At 43.4% G+C, this 22,231-nt stretch overlaps 1 protein-coding gene and 1 long non-coding RNA gene across 2 annotated transcripts in view; both read right to left on the bottom strand.

Annotated features, from left to right (window-relative positions):
- LOC146428581 (uncharacterized) overlaps positions 1 to 4,982 on the bottom strand; it is a 6,826-nt gene extending 1,844 nt beyond the window's left edge. The window contains exon 1 of the long non-coding RNA XR_014856041.1: positions 4,679 to 4,982. This is a non-coding gene — a long non-coding RNA (uncharacterized LOC146428581). The remainder of the gene's footprint in view (positions 1 to 4,678) is intronic.
- Positions 1 to 21,792, bottom strand: part of CDH4 (cadherin 4) — a 406,749-nt gene extending 384,957 nt beyond the window's left edge. The window contains exons 1-2 of the mRNA XM_085079451.1: positions 21,630 to 21,792; positions 19,496 to 19,607 (exon numbers count right to left, since the gene is read on the bottom strand). Coding sequence (XP_084935577.1) covers positions 19,496 to 19,607; positions 21,630 to 21,698 — 181 coding nt within the window. The 5' untranslated portion in view covers positions 21,699 to 21,792. The remainder of the gene's footprint in view (positions 1 to 19,495; positions 19,608 to 21,629) is intronic.
- Positions 21,793 to 22,231: the final 439 nt, after the last annotated feature.

Here is a 22,231-nt window from a genome sequence, read left to right as displayed (position 1 = left end):
TCATCAGTTTGCCACAGGTTATAGAAGTTCTCAATAGAGAGAACTACAATATATCTCACATTTGAATTTTAGGAAATAGTTCCAAGCAGCATTCCCCTCCTTCTATAAGCTTTGATCAAGGAGACTCAAGAAATATGTTCTACCACGCTTTGATTTCACTTGAGGGCTTTTTGTTATTTAAATAGTGAATAAAGATGACAGGCAAATACTCTAATTAGCACAAATATCTTGTTTCCTGAAACTTCTGGCAAATTTTAAACATCTCTTGCTCAGTGTTTTAATGAAGCTCTCCATTCCCAACCCTGAGCTAGTGTGCGTCTGTAGTGTGACACAAAGACACTTTTCTATTTTTGGAAGGAAACAAAGCATTCCCATCTGAACCATCCCTGCCCTCTCACATGGAAGAGGAGGGGCAGTGGGACCCCTGGATGCTCACACATTCCAGAGGGTCAGTGGATTCTATTTGGCTAAAGCCAAACATCTGCTGGGAGTCACTCAATGCCCATTTGCAAAGCTCAAGGGTCAAAGCATATTTCATTTCACTCAGTAGCTCCCTCCAAGGGCAACTTCCCCACCTGTTGGAAAATCCATCAAGGCTCTTACTAAACCTCGAGGGTTTTGGTTCTCTGTCAAAATCTTGATATTCCCTTCTCCTGTAAGGATACAATCATCACCAATACAGACCCCAACCAACCTCTGTGGGTCAGCACGACTTTATGACAAGAAAATTCTTGTATTTGGCTAAGCAAACGCTAAAATGAATCATGACAAACTTTATTAATGCATAAAAGCCATCACTGCTGGATTGCCCTCAGCCTGAAGCATGAGGTGACAGAGTCCTCGTGGCATCGAGCGCTTGCGGTAATTGAAGTCTGAAAATATTTCACAGACTGCTGAAATACTGATTTATATTTAAAGAATATATTGAATTACCACAGATCACACAGAAAGGGGGACTAAAACTTAGGTATTTTGTTGTTGAACTTTCGGCTCAGCATTTTATGAAAGGCCATCTAGTTTTAGCCTAGATAAGTTGGAAAGATTATTCAACTAATGTCTTCCCTGGAAGACTGCAGCTCTGGTGCTAATAAGGGAATTTAATTAGATGGACAAGCCATGACAGCAATCCGTTTCCAATACACTTAGTATTGAGATAGGTCTGGGAGTTCCAACATTTGTAGAAGAAATCCACTACTTGGGTTAACGTGGAAAAATATCTGAAAGTTTTGACTAACCAAGATGCAGGCTCTTGTTTTTCTGCCTTCATTTGTGACACACATCGCATTACCAACAATTACACCAACAGGTGAAACCCCTGTTCCAAATGGATATTTGAGCAGAATTGATTTTTCCCTCTGCACTGGTAAATCTCACTAATTCCCTGGAAATCAGGTGAGGACAACAATCCATTCAGCAGTGCCTCCAAGCAGGACACCCACTGCTTCTCCTTCCTACAGCAGCACCCAAAGCCCCAGGATAGAGCAGAGCTGCTGAGCACAAGGGCTCGGTACAACCCCAAAACAGGTTCTCTTTCAGTTATTTACAATGAAAAAGACTTGAGCACAGACAAAAGGCCCAGAATTTAAAAAAAAAAAAAAAATTAAAAAATGCACAAAGCTAGTCGTTTCTAAAATTGTAGAGGGAACCAGCCTGCCAGCAGGCTGATGAAACACTTGAGATAAAGTAGCATAATCAATAACAATGCTGCACCTTTAAAACCAGCAAGTACAACGCGATCAATTCATATCTCGGTGGAGTAGCGTAATAAAAATCTGCAACTACAATAAGCTAATTTAATGATACTTTATCAAGCGCTCACACTTCCAACCACTGTTGTTCACGGCAGAATGAAGCCTGTGTAAAAATATGTCATGAGTCAATATGGCATTCTACTGAAGAGAAAAGACCCACATCATTAAAATCTTAAATAAGCTTTCATTTAATAAAATACATGAAATTAGCTCCTTCAAAAGAATTTAATTAGTCAACACATGCAGGTTAAACTCACAGTCTGCCATTTAAGCTATTCATTTTCCTAAAGCTTTGTCATAAGAAGGATATTTTTTTATTGTTATTATTTTTATAATATGGTGGGAAACCACAGTTCCTTTGTGAAAAGGACAAAGTATCCCTTGCAAACAGCAAGACACATTTTCATTGCTGCTCTGTATAGAGCACTGCCTTGTTAAGGCAATTTCAATCATTTTACGCATCTTCATTAAGTCAGAGATACGGTTCAGCTTTTCACAGAGAAAAACCTCAGCAGCTGCACAGAAAAGGAGGGACAACAGATTCTTAAACAGAAAAGAGAAATTACCAGATATCTAGCTCGAAATGAAGCCTCTGGGAAGCCCCATCTGCAGTCTCAGTCATTACAAATCACAATAATTACGTGAGCTCTCAGCCCATGGATAAAATTTCAATACCTATGAAGAGCTGCAATACTGCAACGTCCACAACACAGAAACACTGCCAGCTCATTTTGCCAGGCTTCAGGCTACTTGTAACACCGAGAGAAGATGAATCAATAAAATGTTATCAGTAAAACAGTTTGATTCTTGCACAGTTAAGCGCACGGCCACTTCTATATTTCAATCCCCTCAGGTCAATATAATTTTACACAGTTACCCAATTCTCAGCAGTGAAATGATACTGGTAGATGTTTCAGATATTCTCAAGCACTTATTTCTACATGGGGGCTTGAGAAAAAAAGGGGAAAAAAAGAATCTCTTGTTTCCTATCTGGTTCAAAGTTGCATTTTTAGACCAGGCTTAAATGCAACTCTTTACCTCAAATGAAGTCATTCTCAACAGTTCCCTCAGCCAAATCTTGGGTGTCCTATTCACCCAGTCCTAAATGGGCATTTGGGAAGAAAAACAAGACAAATCTGGGTTTGGCCTTTCATTTGAACTATATCTGAAACACGAAATAAGATGTAATTTCTGCCTACTCAAGAAAATCAGCCCATTTAGGCAAATTGAGCTATTCACCAATAAATTCTGCTAGGTTAGTCACCACAAGGGCTGAAGAAACTCTAAATGCTGCTGACAAAGACTAACTGCACAGTTAACACAACATTTTGCCTCATAGCCAGATAATTCTTCATGCACACTCTGAACTTCCAGCTTCCCACCTGGGTCTGCAATAAAATAATGCCTCAGGTTAATCACATACCTCCAGAGAGCTGCATTTTTTGCATAAATAAGAGCAACAAGTGCTCTCCCAAACCCAAGGAAGAAATAATCTTATGTCTAATAAACCACAGTGCTCCAGAGACAGGGAAAACCCACAAGGAATCTCATTTTAGATACAAGTCCACCTTCCTTGGCTGAACTTGACAACATCCTAATAAAAGAGTATAAACCTATTATTGGACCAGCCGTGGGCACTGTGAAGTCAAAGGCAACTGATTTCAGCTGGACTTGGTCCCAAAAAGCCAAAAAAACCCCTCAATTTTATTTCATTTCACCACCAATTGCATCTCATTTGTTTGCTTCATTAAATCCTGCACTATAGGCAACACCAGGGCACTCAAAGGCAAGAAGTACTTTTTTGGGTTTTTTATTGTAATACAAGGCTGTTTATTCTCATATTCAGTTCTCAGCAAAAGTAATGAACATTTTAATATCAAGCAAATCCATAAAGCACCATCTCCTCTCCTGTCACAGCTCTTTTAAAAGGCTTAGTTAATCCTGAATACTTAAAGGGTGGTGGAAATATCTGAGGGACAAAGTCCTCTGGTTTATATGGTGCAATTCCCTTGCTACATATGTCTTATTGGGAAATTACATGAATTTCCCAAATACTGGCACTAAATTTTTTACTAGTTTAAAAATTAGCAGAAAAGGGCCAATTGTTAAGAAATAAAGCACACAGATTTATGGAAAGGCAAAGCTGCACTAACCCATTAATTTTTATACTTTGTTATATCACCAAAACTGTTCTCATTACTTTCCTCTGAACAAGTTTCATAATTGCAAATTCTCAGACAGTAAAACTTAAGTGATCTCCATACTCTGTTTTCCTCCTAAATAATGAGCCAACCACCACAGACACACACAGGAGGAAGAAGCCTGTCTATTTTACTAGAAGACTGAGCTCATGAAAATCCAGCTGCATCAATCCTTCTTTTATTATTCTTTCAAACTTCCCAAATCAAATAAGTTTCTTGAGCTTGGCTAGAGCCTTCTGAATAGAAATTCCACTGGGGAAAGAGGTTTTAGATTAACAGCACAATACATTCAGAAATCAATAGATAAACCCTCTGTGCAGCAGCACTACCCAAGTCCATGAGACTGAACTAGGGCTCAGAAAATAAAACAAACCACTCAGAAACAAATTTCCTAATCTGCCCATTTTTGTTTTTCCACTGAAACCAGCAACATGAACTTCACCTCTGTATCACACCCAGAGAATTACTGCCTGATGTTCTGAATCAAGAATACCTTTTATTTGCAAAAATATATTCATCTTTGTATTAAAACCAGACGGTTTTGTTTGGTGGTGCTTTCTTTATTTTTAAACTACAGAGATAAAGCTGGAAGGCAATGATGCAAGTCCAAGATAACCACATGCGTGGGGTTCCCATCCTGATATAAAGCAAGCCCCTAAAGCCATAAAACAGTGTGATTAGGAGTCAGGTGAGGGAGAAGGGATAGAGTGAAGCTTCTAAACTTACTGTGAAAATTCTCTAAGCCTGATCTCAACTTCACTCCGACACCTGGCTTGGACAGGATCAGCTTAGATTGTTCTCTATGCTGAAAGCAGGATGGCTTTTACTTGATCTGCTTGACCTTTTCTCTCCTCATTAACAGCTGCCTTCTCCATTTGCCAGAGTCCCTTTTGCAATCACGAGGACTGGAGGGGAAAGGGTAAATCAGAGCAGCAGCACTCCTTGGCCAAAGGCAGTCAGAGCAATTTCACTGCGAGCTGCAGTTGTGAAGCCCAACTGCAGAGCACAGCAGAGCTGGCTCTGCTCTGGAAATACACAAAGCCAGTAGTTGCCAGAGAACAGAAAACATGCTTTTGCCTCTGCCCATGTGGCTGTTAGAGCAGTCACAGCATCCCAGCTCTGCAGGATGTGAACAGAGCACAGCTCACCACAGAGGGCATCTCCCCCCTGGTTCAGCTCCAAACCTGCTCAGATTAGATGAGAAATGTCCCTGTATTGAGACGCAAAGGGAAGTGGATTTCCCTAAATTTTGGTAAGCTGGAGCAGCCCTGATGGCACAAGCCCCCAGCCTCACGGGTGCTCCTGTTGTGTTATATTCATTAAATGCCTCATTCGTTATTTATTATCCTGCATTTCTGTAAGGCAAATCTAAAGAAACGTTGCCATGACAAACACACACAGCGGAGTTTCCACACTAACCTGATCCCCATGATGTCCCTTCCTTCCATTAACAGAGCCCCACTTTAGTGCATCTCAAGCAGACAATCAAAATATTTTCAGTCCTGCTGCCGTGAGCCTCACAAAGGGCCGATCGCCAAACCCAAAAACCCTTTGCAGCAAAGCAGAAGAGCTTCACACACAGCCAGACCTCTCAGATGCCATGGGCTAGGATACCATGTTATAAGGCTGTAAAACTATGGCCTGTGGCTCCAGTCCAGCCTGCAGAGTAATTTAATCTAACTCACAAAGAAATGAGGAAAATGGCCTCTGCTGTGCTGAATCAGCAGTGCTGGAAGCCGTGCCACCCTCTATCAGCTCGTAAGAGAGTGCTTTGTCCACCGTGCCAACTCTGTGTAGAGCAACTGTTGGGCAGAAGAAAGGACCAGCAGGAATATTATGTGCCAGATTTTCGGTAGATGTAAGTCAGAATACTTCCAATGGCTTAAGGAGCTGCACCGATTTACATCATTTCAGGATTATAAGGATTTACATCCACTGGAAGTTTCACTTCTCTTTTTTTGTCTTTTAATTAAAAGAATGGTGTAGACTTGGCAGCAGTACGAGCCTTCAAGAGACCAAGATTTGGGAAGGATCCTGAAAAAGTTTTAGGCTCAGGGAATGGCAATAAGCCATTTTTAGTTTAAAAAGATACAGTGGCCAAATTGAAATTCACAGGATGTATATAAATTCTGATCTATATATGAGCAATACACATAAGCATATATTTTCAGTCTTTACACTGGAGCTCCCTAAATATAACAATGGCAAAAGAACAGCAATAAATGAAAACTTTGCTCAATCAATCTGGTTATATATCACGAAAAACCATCAGCACAGATGTTATTCCTATTTATGAGTCACAACCAGTGCCAAAACAAATGCCATGTATTACTTAATTTTTTCTCCTAACTGCAAGTGCCAAAAAAATGACTGCCACTGAGATTAGGAAAAAACACACAAGTGGAAAAAACCAGGGGGTATTGCTCTTGAGGAAGCAAGCCAACTAGGCAAAGTTTGGTTTGCTCTGATTTCCAAATAAACTCAGAACGAGTACAACACGCCTTGTGACCTCAGAGCAGTTCCTGTGGCTCATCTGCTCACCTCTCAAAGAAAGATCCATCCTAAAATTCCAAAAATCTGCCTAAACCCACCACCCTCAGAAACATGCACACATCTCACTTGCTTCCTCTAGATGACCATGATGGGGAGAGAACAGAAGGAAAGTAAGGATTTGGTGCCTGAGAGCCTTAAATGAGGACAGATTGATGCTTTAAGACTGAAAGCAAGCAGGACCTGTAGGTATGGCCATGGGGAGAGCTACACACTGTTGCTCTTCAAGCTATTTCTGTGGCACAGTGACCCAGTCCTGGGTAGGCTGAGCCTTCAGAAACACTCAGAAATAGGCTCAGAAATAAACAGGCCACTGTTCCTAGTGCAGTCCAGCTGATGTGTTGCACAAGAACTTAAAAATAAACTGTTTCAAAAGAAAGAAGAAATTGAAGAAATGCAGCCTCATTCCATCGTATCTTTTTCCCTGCTCACCTCTGAACAGGTCAGTTTTAAATCTCCTTCTTCCAATGAATCCAATTTAAATGTGTTCTTCAAAGGCTTCTGCAATTTTAGGAGTATTAAATTTTATACCTCCTGAGCTATTTATTAGCCCAGGAAGTACTTAATTGACATTCACCAGATATTAACTTTTTTTGAGCATGTATTACAGATTTTGCTATATAACCTTGAAGATTTTTCTTTACTCTTTTTCAGATTTGTTGATTTGTTTGGTTTTTTTGTTTTACCATTTTCAGGACAGGTCTCCTAAGAACTGCAGATTTCTGTGTGTGGATTCCCTACAAATGTCTCCTGGAAGTGCAGACAGATATACTGCAATAAAAGACCGCTCACAAGGGACCCTGATGCAGATGAAAGGTCAAAAAACCACTCAGACTGTTCATAAACTGTTGCAGAAATATTGTCTTTAAGTCTCCAGAATTTGCACCAGTTCTGGTGTTGTCCAGACCCAACATAGCCCTGTGGTTTTTTGGGGTATCCAGAGCTCCAGGCACCCACATCTCTTCTTCCCACCCACCCTTATTTAATTTTCTAATTTTTTTTCCCAGAACAGCCCCTCTCCACAGATGTTAAACTCTCCCTCTTACAGGTGCATTGCCAAAGGACACAACCACTGCATTAACACAACTTTGCTCCATCATCACGTCTTCCAGGCAATGAAACTTGCTCGATTATTGCCCAGGTGAAATTGGCTGTGCCACTGCTGCTCAGTTGTGCTGCTCTTGAACAGCATACAGCCAACATTATGGCTCAACTCACAGCAGAAAGGGAAAGTAAAACTTTGTTTTATTGAGAATGCTAGGAAAATGCATTCCAGTAAAACGCCTCATCTGCGCTGATCTCTGCCAAAACACCACAGATAACTCAGCACTCCCAGGAATTCCCACAGTGCCATGGCCTGGCTGCTCAGTGAGCAGGGGGAGATGAAACCTCTGCCAACACCAACATCCCAGACATGTCCAACTGCCCACACAGCCCCTCTGTGGGAGCCTGACGGAATTGTTCAGGTGGGAAAAACCCTCTGAGATCATCAACTGTGGCTAGCACAGACCTTTCCCGTGAGAATTCTTTTCTCTCTTCTTCCTGTGTTTTATAAACAAAGATAAAGTTTGGATGTTATTAAAAACAGTGTCTCGGATGTGGACAGTTCAGGCATGGCCAATCTGCCTAGGGGGAGGCTTCGAACTGATCAATCTGGGTGACCTTTGAAAAGTCTACATATATTGGAATTAAATAATAAAATACTCTCTTTTATGACATACTGAGAACTAGGTCTTCTTTCTCTGCTAGCGGCTCAACAGTGACAATCAACCATTTCCCCATCACTGCCAAGGCCACCACCAACCCCTGTCCCCAAGTGCCACATCCTCACATCTGTTAAATCACCAAATGCCACATCCACACATCTATTAAACCCCCCAGGAATGGTCACTCCACCACTGCCCTGGGCTGCTGAGCCAATGTTTAACAACCTCTTTGGTGAAGAAATTTTTCTACTTTCCAACCCAAACCTCCTCATTTGCTCTCGTCAGGAGGTCTCAAAACCACCCAGTGCAACTGGAGTAGCTTTCTTGTCAGCAGATACAGCAACCAGCTTTTTAACTTTGAATTTCTCTTATATCTGAGACTCCAGGCAAACAAAAAAAAAAAAAAAGAAGAAAAATCTTTCAGTAAACTTTGCACAGAGATAATCAATCTGCTATTCAGGTATTTGAACAGGCATGTAGAGTTTAGCGTTCCAGAGATCACTGAACTTCTCCTGATGAGGGTCTCTTCTTGTAGTTTGAAAAGAGGATGTGGAAATCTCTGGGTGCAATCCAAACATTTTTGATAGTTGCAATCCTTGAATATTTCATCACTCCAAATCTTGCCTTGACCCATAGTTTCTCCCTGTTCCTATCAACTGTACACACATTTTTCTTCATCCTTAACCTGTCACTTCTCTCCACAGACAAAGGAAAAACACAAACATGAAAAATCCTTTTTTTTTTATAATGCCATTTACCCACATTTCTTTATCCTCTACAGAAGTCCAAAAGCATTGAATCAACTGAAAAATGTTCAGAAGCCCATAAAAAGGTAAATAGGTGAAAGCTTAATTCCCACAATAATTCAGGCACAAAATAAAAATATTTAAGGCTTATGGAGATGAGCAAAACTGTTGCATTTCATGTGTAATTGTGTAAACCTGTTTGGAAGGGAGCAAAGCAACCAGCCAGCAACATCAGGCTCCTGAAAGACAAGCAGCAGGGCACACAGGGGCTGAAACAATGACTTTTTCTGACTCCCCAGGGAAGGACTTTCACTGGGAGCAAAATACTGGAAATTTTCTAGCCCAGCTCTTTTTCCCCTTTAAATTGAGATGCTCCAGAAGGAGATTTTAGCAGAGAGAGTCTCTTCTCCCAGCACAGGGAGCAGCAGGCATCTGCCTCTCCTCAGTTACCAAAACACACAGGCGTGATGGGCAAAATTAAACAGAGATACTAAACAGTAAAATATTTAAGTGTGGGCTAGGCCTCCTAAAAAGCACTGTGAATAATCCAGCTCTATAAAAACAGGCAGTGCAGCACCCAACTGGTCTGTGTAGGGTGAGCACCTTGCTTTTCACACCTTCCAAGATGAGCTGGGAAATGGGAACACAGCAAAGGCAGAAATCCCCAGCCCTCAGTAAAAATTGAAATAGATTTTACCAGAGAGTCCATGCTCCACATACAGGTACAACACTCCCATTTACTGCTTTAGCTTTAATTTAATCCTGTTCTTTCAGCTCATGTTGGCATTGGTAACAGCTCTGTCAATAAAAATGTCTGTTACTGAGCAGACCTCCAGCATTCTGAGGGAAGAAAACCTGAGAATTTTGTCCTGTAGCCTGGATGTACCTCTGGTCCAGCAGCTGAGTTGGGGCATTTGAACAACCCAATGGGGCAGAGAATTCCAGCAGCCCTTCCCCTTCAATGGTAACAGCATTTTATTTAAATTCCATGAACCCAGCCTAGCCTTTTAACCCCTAATGTCTCTACATGGTGAAAATTCAAAGATCCAAGTGTTTTCAATTCTCATAAAAGTCAGGAAAATTACTGACATCTGAAGACATTTGGAATTGTGTTCCTACAGATGCTGGACAAACAACACCAAGACATCTAAGGCTGAGTTCACCAAGCCACCATTTCAGTTTTAGCTCTTGAAATAACTTTCCCCAGAGCGTGTTTGGATGGTTCATGGTCAGAGCAGAAGGCTCTATCACATGGGCTCTGCCACAGCCTGTTCTGAACTGGGTTTGTTCAATCCATTATTAACAGAACAGACAGAGCAATGCAGCATATGCTTGTTACATCTGCAAACCATACACAAGCAGGATGCAACTGCAATGCTGCTGGACGTCGAGATTAGGATTCAAAACAATCCAAACCAGTTAGATAAGGCTGATGATTAAGAAAAAAATAGTATGTAATTCAACAGAAGAGGAGCAAGGTAACACAATTCAGCGGGATTAATCAACTACACAAATAGAAAATGACTGGGTAGGTAGCAGTTCATCAAAAAAGGATGTGGGAGGTTATACTGGATCACAAGCTGAACATGAGTCAACAGTATCATACTGTTAAGAAAAAAAGCAATCATCACATTAGATAAATCAACTGGAGTATTGCCTGCAAAACAGGCAAAGTAATATTCCCTGTCTGTTCAGCACTGTGAGACTTGGCTGGCAGTGCCACATCAACGTGGAGCATCGAGTTAGTGACAAAGATAAAGGCTCAGAGGAGGGAGCCAAGCACGACACAAGGGAACAAAGGAAAAGTTCAGCCTACAGAAGCTGAAAAAATATTTTCAGGAGTGTTGGGGAGAGAAGAAAAAAAATCAGCAACTGCTCTCTGGGTCCATAACAAATACAAACAGGTTTAAATTGCATCAAGAGAGCTCCAGCTTAAACACAGAGGAAGGAAAGGGAAGCAATGTAATGTATTGGCTTTGGTCAACACCAGTGGATCTTCAAGCCCCCATCAGGGACAGACCTGTTACAGAGGAGCTGCTCATGCCCTGGGGAAGAAGTGTGCACTGGAAATCCCCCTGAACTCCCCCAGCCCTGGTTCAGAGCCCATGAAACACCCCCAGGCAGGTTCAGGTGAAACAGCTGAACAAACAGCTCTGGGTGAAATCAGTGAGCCTCACTGATGGGAACTGCAGCATTCCTACTGAGTTATCTGTTCATCCCTACTGACTACATCAGGAACAAACAGGTTATTACATTTTATACTTTAAACTAGTCCTGACTTGCAATCACCTGTATCAATGTCTTTATTTTCCACCATCTTCCCAAGCTTGTATGTTTTTCATTCATATGCCAATAATTCCAATATGCTTTTCTTGCTACATGGTGAAGTTACAGACATTTGTTTCACTGACCTGCCTTTTATGATTCTCTAGACATGAACTGACAGAGAGAGTTGATACACAGCTTTGTATGGAACAGTTTTTGTAGTCTCGACTATATATCTTTGGATAATTGCTACATTCATAATTATTTCAGAGACAATTTCATTTAATAAGGATTGGAATTACTACGAGACAAACTCAGTGTAACAAAATTTTAGACTAAAAGTAATTTTTGTGACTAACCTATGAACTGCTAGGAAATTCTGATTTATAATAGGCATAGTAATAGCCTTTAATGACTGCAGTGCTTCTGGGTATCAATGAAACAGACTGGCTCATTTCAAAGCAGAAAGGGCATCTATTTTATTTTTTTCTCCTTCATGGGTGGCCCATACATATCTTCAGGGTCCTTGGAGGAGCTTCCAACATGCCTGCTGTGTGTTGCACACAGTGGCTGCCGTTACCATGCTAATGTTAATGGGCTGAGGCTGATGTGACCCTGGGAGAAACAGCACAACCAGCACAGAGCTGAATTACTGCCACTGGCTCTCTATTACAGAACGCTGGCAAGTGTGGAGGAACAGTGGAGGCAAAGTAGAGAGGGCACAGAGAAAAAATAATTAAACTTTCGTATTGGAAGGGAGCAGGAGACAGGAATCTGGATGCTGAGCCTGGGGTCACGAGGCATGGGGCAGCAAATGTGGATGGAAGTCGCTGTTCCCAGCGACAGTGCAGCCCATATGCCAGAGCATTTGCCACTTCTCTCTCCCTCTGTGCGACTGCGAGCCAAAATTAATAAATAAATTAGGGATAATGAATATAAACAAGAAAAATCGCAGCCCTGTGGCAAAAAGAAATCTTGTTCAACCCAAGTATGCTTCATGGCAGAGAACTTGCTTAATAAACATTCTCCAGAAATAAGCGGAGGAGCTGGTTCTAAGGACAAACATTTTGGGAAAACAGAAACTCCACATGTTGTCTTTTATACTACTAAAAGAGGAAACAGTGTTTTTTCAATGTATTTGTAACACTTCCTCATGCCAGGGGACAAACTATGCCTAGGTTAATTCTGGCCATTAATGGAAGCAAACAGTTGAATGCTGGTCCCTGGTGTTTCAGCTATTCTCTCTTTAGAGGTGGTGCTTCCAAGAAATTAAAAAAACACAATTTCCCAGTAAGGATCATGTTTTGCAGGCTGTTGCAATGTTTTCATTTAAAGCTGTTTGATTTGTATTTGCAGAAAAGCTCAGCTGATCCCTCTGCCTTTTCATCTATTCACCTGCAAAGTGCTGCTCAGGGTCAGAGCCCAGTGGAGGCTGCAGAGCAGCTTTTCCAAGCCCCTGCTCAGCACAAGGCTGGCCAGAGCAGGCTCCAGGAGCATGTATCTAAGCATCTCCAAGAACAGAGACTTCATGGCATCTCTGAGAAACCTCTTCCAGCGTCTGACAAGCCCCACACTGGCAGTTTATTCCCATGTTTAGGTGCAGTGCCCTGCATTTCAGTGTTTGCACCCATTTTCCTCTGCCCTTCCTCTGTGCTCCTCAACACACTTTCACAAGGAGTTTATACACAATATAAAGTCTCCTCCTGAGACTTCTCCAGGCTAAACAATCCCAGTGCTCTCAGTCTCTCCTTTCAGGAATACTAATAAATAAATATTAAACCAAAATATCAAAACCAATGTATCCACACCATCCTGAGCAGTAAGAAAAACCTGCCATGGCAGGGCTGGCCAAGGACACTTCTGGGTTTTACCTGGAAAAGAAATCTGGGGGTCATGAAGGCATCAAAAATAAAATTCAGTGTGAAGCCAGATCGGTTTGGCTAGGGCACAAAAGGTTTACATGCAAAAGAATGAATACAGGGCAATTCCATCGAGCCTGCAGAGATTCCTCCTGCACTGCTCCACATCAGGATCCTGCAGAAATCTGTCTGCAATCACTGGCACAGCTCCACCTCAAGCCCCTTGTCAAACCATTCAAAGCTGGAGCTCCCAGAGGCAACTACTGGTCTTTGCTTTTCAAGCACCACTTTCTGGTCTTAGTTCTTACAATTTCCATTTGCCTGAAAATAAAAAATTCTGCTTGATACAGCGATGGCACTAATTCTGAATATAGCAGTAACCTCAAATCAAACAGAAACTCCCCTCTTTCCCTATGTTACTCAAATTCATTCTACGAGAAACATTAAGCAGCAGATTTCCAATGAAATCCTATCCTCTGTAGTTTTAATCTCTTCTTGCCCTTCAAATAAGACTTTTAAGTATTATCTATATTGCTAAAATATTCTATGAGCTGTGCACATGGCCCGTGCTGCTGTTGAACCAAGTACTTCACCAGCTTGAGTTTGCAATGAAATAAGCTCCCTCCAAAAAAAAAAAAAAAGTACAATAAAACAACCACTAGATTCATTTCCAGGGTAGAAATTAAGGCAGAAGGAGGCCTGCATATAAATATCAATGAAGTTAGGCAATGAGAACTGGCATTAGGTCAATGAAAATTAAGCAAGAAAGTATTTCACTGCTAGAATAAGTAAGTTTCAATTGCCACATGCAAAAACCGTAATTTCCAGAATGCTTTCAGCATCTGCTCTGTGAGTTCAGAGCTCATGAGCTGTCAGGGACAGTCAATTCCTGCACAAAGAACTGACTTTAAAATTAACATTTTCTTACCTTAAAAGACTTAATATGATCAGCTTAGAGTTCAAAACAACAGGTATTTCACAATAAATAACTAATTGACACTGTTCCAGACATAGCGTATTTCCTTTATTTATGCCTATGCATAAATAAAGAAATTAATAAATTATTCAACAGAAATTGTTGTTGCATTTTCTTCCTTAATACCTATTTAGAGTGCCTCATTTGAAGCAGCACAATTCTTTAACAGACAAATCCCTGAAAAAAGAGAGAAGCTTCAAGTCTGTTGTTGGAGAAGCAGATTTATTCAGATAAAAATCAGTTAACTCCCCAGAATGCAGAAAAAAGTAATTTTGCTTGGGTTTGAGGAATTTGGTTCAAAGCTCTGAACTAGAAAGCAATATATACAGTTATTAAACAGTGTAAGGGGATTAACTCTACAGAGTGTTATTGACTACTCCAGTCTCATTAACTGCAATTTTATTTAGATAAAAATGTCATCTTAAACATCATTTTTGTGTCAGAAGTTAGATCTGAAGAACAACATTAAAAATACATAGGCACCAGCAGTTCCCTGAACTGCAGCAGCTCTTTCTGGGGTCTCCCCTGGAACTCAGGATGGAAATCATGGTTTTGATTTGCAACATGCCCATCATGAGAAGCTGCTTTTGAAAGAAGTTGTCCTGCGGAATGAGAGAAGTGCTTTCTGAGAGGCAGCTTCACTGGAGCATGGACAAGCTGAGCACACAGAGCTGATGCCTGTCTGCCTCTCTTTGCTCCAAGAAAGGAAGGAAGAAAGGTTAGGGAAAGAGTTCTGGGTTCCCTGTGGACGTTCTCCTACTTTCAGATTTTATTAGGGAACTGTGAAGCTAATTACGTGTACAATAACTTCAGTAACTGCTTTTCATGCAGAATCACAGACCAGAAAATAATGAAAACACGAATGGAGAAGCCTCTCTGCTTGTTCAGCTCACAGCAGCTTGGAGGAGGCACTGGCTATTCCAGGAGGCTGCAGCAGAGCTGCTGCAAGCACCAAACAACCCTCAAGAGGTGCTCAACAGCCCCACCAAACACCAGAACAAATCCCAACGTTCCTCATGCTCTTCCCTTTCCAAAATCACCCACAGGACACACCAAAGGGCCTCTGGAAGATCCAGTACAGCTTTGGGCACATGGAGCCACAGGGATCCCACACACTCTGCACAGACAGACCTTGACCTGCCTGTGGGAACCCAAAATTTACAGCACATGGGTACCTGGGTGTTTTCTGGACTCTAAACCCAGGAAAAGTGGGAAGCCTATACCATCTGCACTATCCCATGGAGATTGTGGATGCTGAGGTTCTTTGATCTATACAGTCCGTATTTTCTGAACAGTATTCATGGCCTTCCTAAGTTTTAATTTGGATGTGGTGAGTTCTGAAAAGGATGGAGGCTTTGAAACCTCAGTGGGGACAACAGAAAGCTTTTGACCATGAAGTACATCCTACCACTAAAAAACTTCCAAGAGATGGTCTCCATAGTGAATCCTTATTTTAAATTAAAAAAAGTATTTCAAGGAAGCTTTTATGTATTTTACTTGTTTTTAAACAAAAATCATGCTAGTAAAAATCCTAGTATGGAAGCAATTACATTTTTATAAATTTACATGAGCTTGGCTACCTTTGGTTTCATACACTTGCTTAGAGCAGAACATGCTGGCAGAGTTTATTCATCTTCCCATATGAAAACAAACCGTGCTGCCACGCAATTCTCCCCAAACTGCCTAGGCAAGTGAAGTTACCCTGCTCAGGGTGGGCAACAGAAACATGAATCACTGCAGATGAAGAGATGCACAGAAAAACAAGAAAGTGGCTGTGCTTCTCATCTGCCTGTGTTGTCTGCTGTGAGTTGTTTTGTTTAGGTGCGTTTGAGAGATGCTGGAGCTGTGGTGGTACCACACTGCAGAAATAATACATTTGATGTCATTCCACCCACTCCCAGTGTCCACAGCCTCACAGCCAATTAAACCTGGATTTCTAATTTTGAGAAACATATTTATTAGTTATAACACTAAAAAACACTACAAAAAATGTAAAAAGGGCATAAAGCCAACATCAAGAGTATCACATTGCAAACCACTTTCAGCATCCTACTCCTTCTTTTGCTCCTTCCCCAAGAGGCCACTGGAGATCATCACTCCCAAACACTGAGTTCACATCAGGAATCAGATCCCCTGAGACACTGCTGAGCTGCTTCAGTGCACCCCACACACCCTGCTCCCCACCCTCAGGAGCAATGTTTTCACCATGTTAAGTTAACATGAATAATTAACACAGAGGAGAAGTTCCCTGCGCCACAATCATCCTCTGCCATACTGCAGACATGGAGATTCTTCCCCTAGGCTAAAGAAGGAAATACTTAACGAACCTATCTTAAACATTATCATGCATCAGCGATCAAGACTAAGTTTATTATCCTGCAAACAAAAACAAAGACAAAGAAGTATGACAGATTACACCCCAGTAACTTTCATTAGGAGATGAAGTGATGGCATTTCTAAGGGAGGCACTGGCAACACAAATCACCTCAGCTCACACCCCACCATCAGGCCACAGGGCTGGCAGTGATGTGCAGTCTGTGGTATTTGTGGCACTACTGGGGAAAACTATTTTAAGTCTAATTAACATGAAATTTTTAGAATGCAGATGCTTTTCATTTATACATAAAACAAAATGCCGTGACATTTCTCCCATCCATTTATCATAAACAAGTTAATTACTGTGTAACAAATAGCTCCTGCTAGAATCTGTATGTTTTGAGCATGTTAGAGAGCTGACTCAGGCAAATAAGATGAACCACAAAGTAGTAGCTAATAGCTCACGGCATACTTATAATAAAACAATGACTCTGTAAAAGCTCTTGTTGTCAAATTAAGGCTAAGCTATTTCCATTGGAATAAACCAATTATAAGCAGTCATTATCTGTTTAACTTGATTCAAACCTAGAATACTATAAACACTTTCATTTTGATGCATTCATAACAGTGCATACATTTGAGAGCTGGATATTGCAAAGCTTAAAAGGGAAATGTTTGGTTTATTATCACACAGCTCATCCCCAGGCTTGGAGCATCCAAACTTCCCCGTGTGGAGGAATTTCACCACCATGCTGAGGTCTGCATGCTCCCTGATTTCTGATGAACAAACCCTGAGGTATAAACTGTCCCAGGACTGCCCACCTCTCCTTCCCAAGGACAAAGTGAGCATTATGCATAAAATCCTCCTATTTGCTCAGTGAAATCCCCAGAGAGCCATCCAAGCCCCATAAACACGTTTTCCACCCCCAAATTCCATGAAAGCACTGACAGGTGAATTCCTGCCTACTTTTTTTATTTAATTCAGGCAAACAGTCCCATTTGGCCTGCAGGATGAATTACTGAATGCTGATGAATAAGATGGTGGTAGCTGGCAGCAAAGCTTTGCGTGGTAAGATGGTGTGAAATAGTACATATGTCAATCTATCAAACATGATAATGTAAGCAATCTGAACCCATTTTTGGTCTGAACTATTGTACAATACTTCACCCAGATGGAAGAAAGAGATAAACATTTTATGCTTCAGACACATCAAGTGCTAGGAAGCAAAATTAAACCTAAACTGGAAAACTACCAATTTTACATGCTAGAGTATATATAAAGAACAACACAGGCATGAAGAAGAATTTGCTCACCCATTATTGTATAAATTAATTAGATATATTTGCTTGCTATGATAAACAACAGCATGTATTTGCCTGTAGATTAAAAGGTGCAAAGATGATAGTTTACTTATTAGCAAACACAGCGCTTGCACTTTTTTCCTTTCTCCTTTTGTTGAGAAAATGCTTATAAATCACAGAACTCGTGACAATGTTATCAGGGCATGAATCTTACAAGTGGGACATGGATATATAATGTCCCCAGGGTGAGTTCAGCCCTAAATCAGAGGCAGGTTTGCCATGACTAATAAAAAACTACAACTGGTCCCTAAAGGATAAAATCAAACAGAAATATAGTTTCATTCAAATCAACTTGACAGCCTGTGTAAATATAATTTTATATTTAAAAATTATCAGTTAAACCAGGAATGAAATGACAGCCACTGTCCTGTCTTGGAAGTCACAGCCATCTAATGCCATCTAAACAGAGCCTTCTGCTCCATCCCTGTTGTCCACCTCCATAAACACAGCACAATTTATCAAGCACTAAACTGCAAAAAACATTCTTCTGAGCAAATATATTTATGACACGGCTTTCTCCAGTACTCAGAGAACATTTTTTATCAAATAATTTGCAAAGCTAAAAGAGCATGAAATCTCCTCAGTTTCCAGACCGACCTGTAAATCCACCTTCACATTTGGGAAAAATTGCTACAAAGTGTGTAAACTATTGGTATTTGGTCTCTTAAGGGTTGCATATTCTTGGGCTTGTCCATCTCCATTCCCTCTTTGGTTACCCTTCAAACTAAAAATAAACTCCCCAAGGTCTACTAATTAATGCCAGGCCAGTCAAGAGAATTCCTGAACAGCAGCAGAACTGTTGCAGGAAACTGGGCGCAGAAACGAAAGTGATTGCCAGCTCATGCAGAGCAAAAATGTCCAGTCCTGGATTCTGCTGAAGCCAGACAGAACACTGACAACTCTCCCTCTCTTCTGAGAAAAATCAAAGTAACGGAGCAGGTGTTTGCTCTGGAGGAAGACAGAAATCCCAGCTTTCTGGCACAGAGACATGCATGTGAGCAAAATGTACTCAGGAAAAAAACTGCAAAGGGTTTAGAAACCCTTGAGAGGAGCACCAAGTCCTGATGTGCTCCCCAGCTGCGGGGTAGGATTTTAATCTTCAAAAATTCTCTTGGAATGAAATCATATTTTTCTGTGGCATGCAAATATAAAGTTTAATTATTTTTAACTTAAAAGGGAGACAGATCAATACATAGGATAATCTATTGTTATTTGGATTACGAAGACATCTTAGAGTTTACAATCACAAAAGTGGTTATAATCCTGCAATTACTATAAAGCTAATTGGTAGTTGCTTTTTGCCTGTGTTTTCATGTTGTCAGTGGGGCAGTAATGAAAATGAATGCCACATTTGTGAACAGAATGTCTGTAGGCTTGTTTACCACATTTCCAACAACAACGTCTGCTTTATCATCCATTTCAAAGCAGAGATAATTTAGGGATCTTTGAATTTCATACATAAAAATACTTTCTAAAACATCTAATGCAGAGTTCCTTCAGACAGGGTGGGAGTGGGAGACTCGAGAGTGAAGTGATGACCTGGCATAGTGTAACAAACCATCCACCTGAAGCAGACAGCACGTGGACTTGCAATGATTCATCTGCATTCAAAACTGTGCTCAGGTAAACCACTTAGTGTTTCATCCTCCTACAAACATAATTCTGCAGACAATTTCACCATCAAAACCAGCATCTTTAAGCATCCTTTCACCTCCTGAAAATACAGTCATTGCAGAAGCTATTAAGCTTTTTATTCCACTTACCTTTGAGTAACTTCTGCCCTTCCATGATGTTCTGGGAGATGAATGCTGTGTAGTCTTGTTCTGAGAAGCCAGGCTTGCATGTGGGTCTAACTGTAAGATCCCCATTGTGTGCCTGCAAAAACAAAACAAGGGAAATGCACACCATGACTTTTGTCATTTGGGAAAACGTTTTGCACCCAATGATGAAGTGTTTAGGCATGAGCAAACCTGAACAGTGAAGCAGTGTGCAAGTAGAAGTTGCTTGTGTTAGAGTGCCTATCTGTTGGAGTGGATCCATACTGTAGCTGCAAAAAATAAAATGGGCCAGCAATAGTTGCCTGACTACAAGAGAGCATTGTTTGTAGGAAGGCTGGAATACTGGGCACTGTCAGAAGAGGGGAGGAAACAAAGAGCAGCAATTCATCAAGGCGCTGTGCTCGCACTGGAGACACGCAAAGGCCTGATGTTGCAACATCCAAATCACTGAGGTTTGCTATTGAGGAACTGGGCAAACCCCAGGATGGAAGGGGGAGAAGCACAGGAGCCTGAGACCAGGTAAGGACACCCTTCCTTCCCCTTCACCCTGCAGCAGCCTCCCAGGCTCTGCCTGCTGCTGCCGCTGGGACTCTCTGCACTTGTCCCGGCAGCGGGAGGGGATGGAGGGGATCCCAATTAAAAATGTAATAATGCACAGTCTGGTGCACAACGTGCCAGCGCCCGGAGGGAAGCATCCAACCAAACGCTCAGCTGCAACTTTGGACTCGCAGAGGATGCAGCCCCTGCCAGGGGACAGAGCAGTCCAGTCACAGCAGCCCACACTCCGCGGGATTCCCCGGCAGGAAAAGGTCCCAAACCCCAACTCCAAGGAACTCGCTGACGGCACACAAGCCCGTGATTTATGCCGTGCGAGTGCCAGGTGATTTACGCACTAACAAGTGCTGGTGGCAGGGGATTTCTAACGCGCCCGGGCTGCCGGCAGAGCCAGCCAGAGCATCGCTTAGCGATGCTGGCGGCACCTCCGACGCCTCCCGAGCCGGCAGCGCCGGCTGCAGCCGGGGGAGCGGAGCTCCGCTTCCCCTGCAAAGTGCAACTCCGGGCTGCACCTGCCTCCCCGGGGAGCATCGCGGCTCCCCCGGGCCCCGAAACACCCCTGCACACACACAGCGCTGCGTTAGACACGCAGAAGGGAAGAGGAGAGAAGGGTCCTTTCGGATGAGCTTAGTAAGCAGAACACAAGCCAACGCACTCGGCTCAAAATCACGCTCGGGAGAAGGATGCCAGCTACTGCATGGGAAGCGCAAGGAAGCGGCGGCTCTGCTGGACTCTGACCGCGGCTGGCGAGATGCTGCCATTAGGAAACATTTCAAAGGGTCTCGGCGAGGATAACGGGCTTTGAATCTGAGATCGCTCCGTTATTACAGAGGGGCTCGCTGGACGAGAGCGCATCGGGGCTATTCCTGCGCACCCAGCAGCCTCCCCAGGGCTCGGGACATCCTCACAGATTCCAACTTGGCACCGGGGGGTTGAGGCAGAAAAATAAGAGGCTCTTGTTCCCACAGCCAGCCCAGCCCGAAAGCCGGCAGCCGCCCGGCTCGCTCTGTAACGCTGCAGCCACGCGTTCAGCCGCTTGTTGATGTTCCACGGAAATCCTTCAATTTCAGGCGGCGTGGGAATAAAACCCTAAAAACCCCAAACTTTTCAGAGCATCACCCCCCCCCAACACGATGCGGGCCCGCTCGGTGGGTTCACGGGCTCGCAGAAATAAAAGTTGGGGGCTGCAGCGCGGCGCGGGCTCGGCGGAGCTCGGCGGAGCTCGCTCGGAGCGGCCGCGGAGCTCGGCGGGGCTCACTCGGAGCTGCTCCGCGCCGGGACGCGCCGCTGCCCCCGAACTTTCTCCGGCGAGGCGCGGCGCGGAGGGCAACTTGTGCCGATACCGCGGCGGCACCCGAGCGGCGGTCCGAAAAAAACAACGATTAAAAACTGCACAGCGGCGATTTGGCATTTAAAAAGAGGGGCGAAACGGCGCGAGCAGCGGCAGCAGCCGCGGGGGCGCCGCTCCGCGCACCCACCACCCTCACGCCCGAGCCCGAAGTTGCCGCGGCGGGCGCGGAGGAGCCGCGGCGGGGATGCCGCTCGCCCGGGGCGCCGCACTTACCGCCGCCGAGCCGCGGGCGGGCAGGAGGAGCAGGAGCAGCAGCAGCGGCAGCGGCAGGCTCGGGCTCATGGCGGAGCGCAGCGCTGAGGGCGCGCTGAGGGCGCGCACAGCCGGCCGGGTCCCGCAGCCGCTCCGGGCTGCAGGTGAAGCGCCCGCCGCGCGCCGCCGCCGCGCCCCGCCCGCCGCGCGCGGGCACGCGCCGCCTTAAAGAGACAGGCACCGCCCGCCGCGGGAGGGGCGCCGGAGCGTTGGAGATTAAGGTAATGGTAATGGTGATGATGGTGATGGTGCAGGGGGAAAGGGTTGGGTAGCGTCGCCTCTGCCGAGCCCAGTGCTCTGTCGAGCTCCGCGGCCAGCGGGAGCCTCGTCTGTCCGGAGAAGAAACTTACATGTCCAAAATGTCAGCAGAAACTGACGTGTTCTGGGAAACGTGGGGGAAATACCCCAAAATGAAACAAACCCGAGATGATGGAGGGAGATCAGAGAATCATCAGGGCGGGGAAAGACCTGTAAGGTGGGTTGGAGCACAGTTGTAATAACACGGAGGTTGTGGTTTGATCCCCACCGTTCCCATAAGATCTTCTGTATCCTTTCCATCTCAC

This window comes from Lichenostomus cassidix, chromosome 20 (assembly GCF_008360975.1).
Source record: "Lichenostomus cassidix isolate B80296 chromosome 20, HeHo_3.0, whole genome shotgun sequence".
NCBI lineage: Eukaryota > Metazoa > Chordata > Aves > Passeriformes > Meliphagidae > Lichenostomus > Lichenostomus cassidix.
This window is presented reverse-complemented; position numbering and strand designations above follow the sequence as displayed.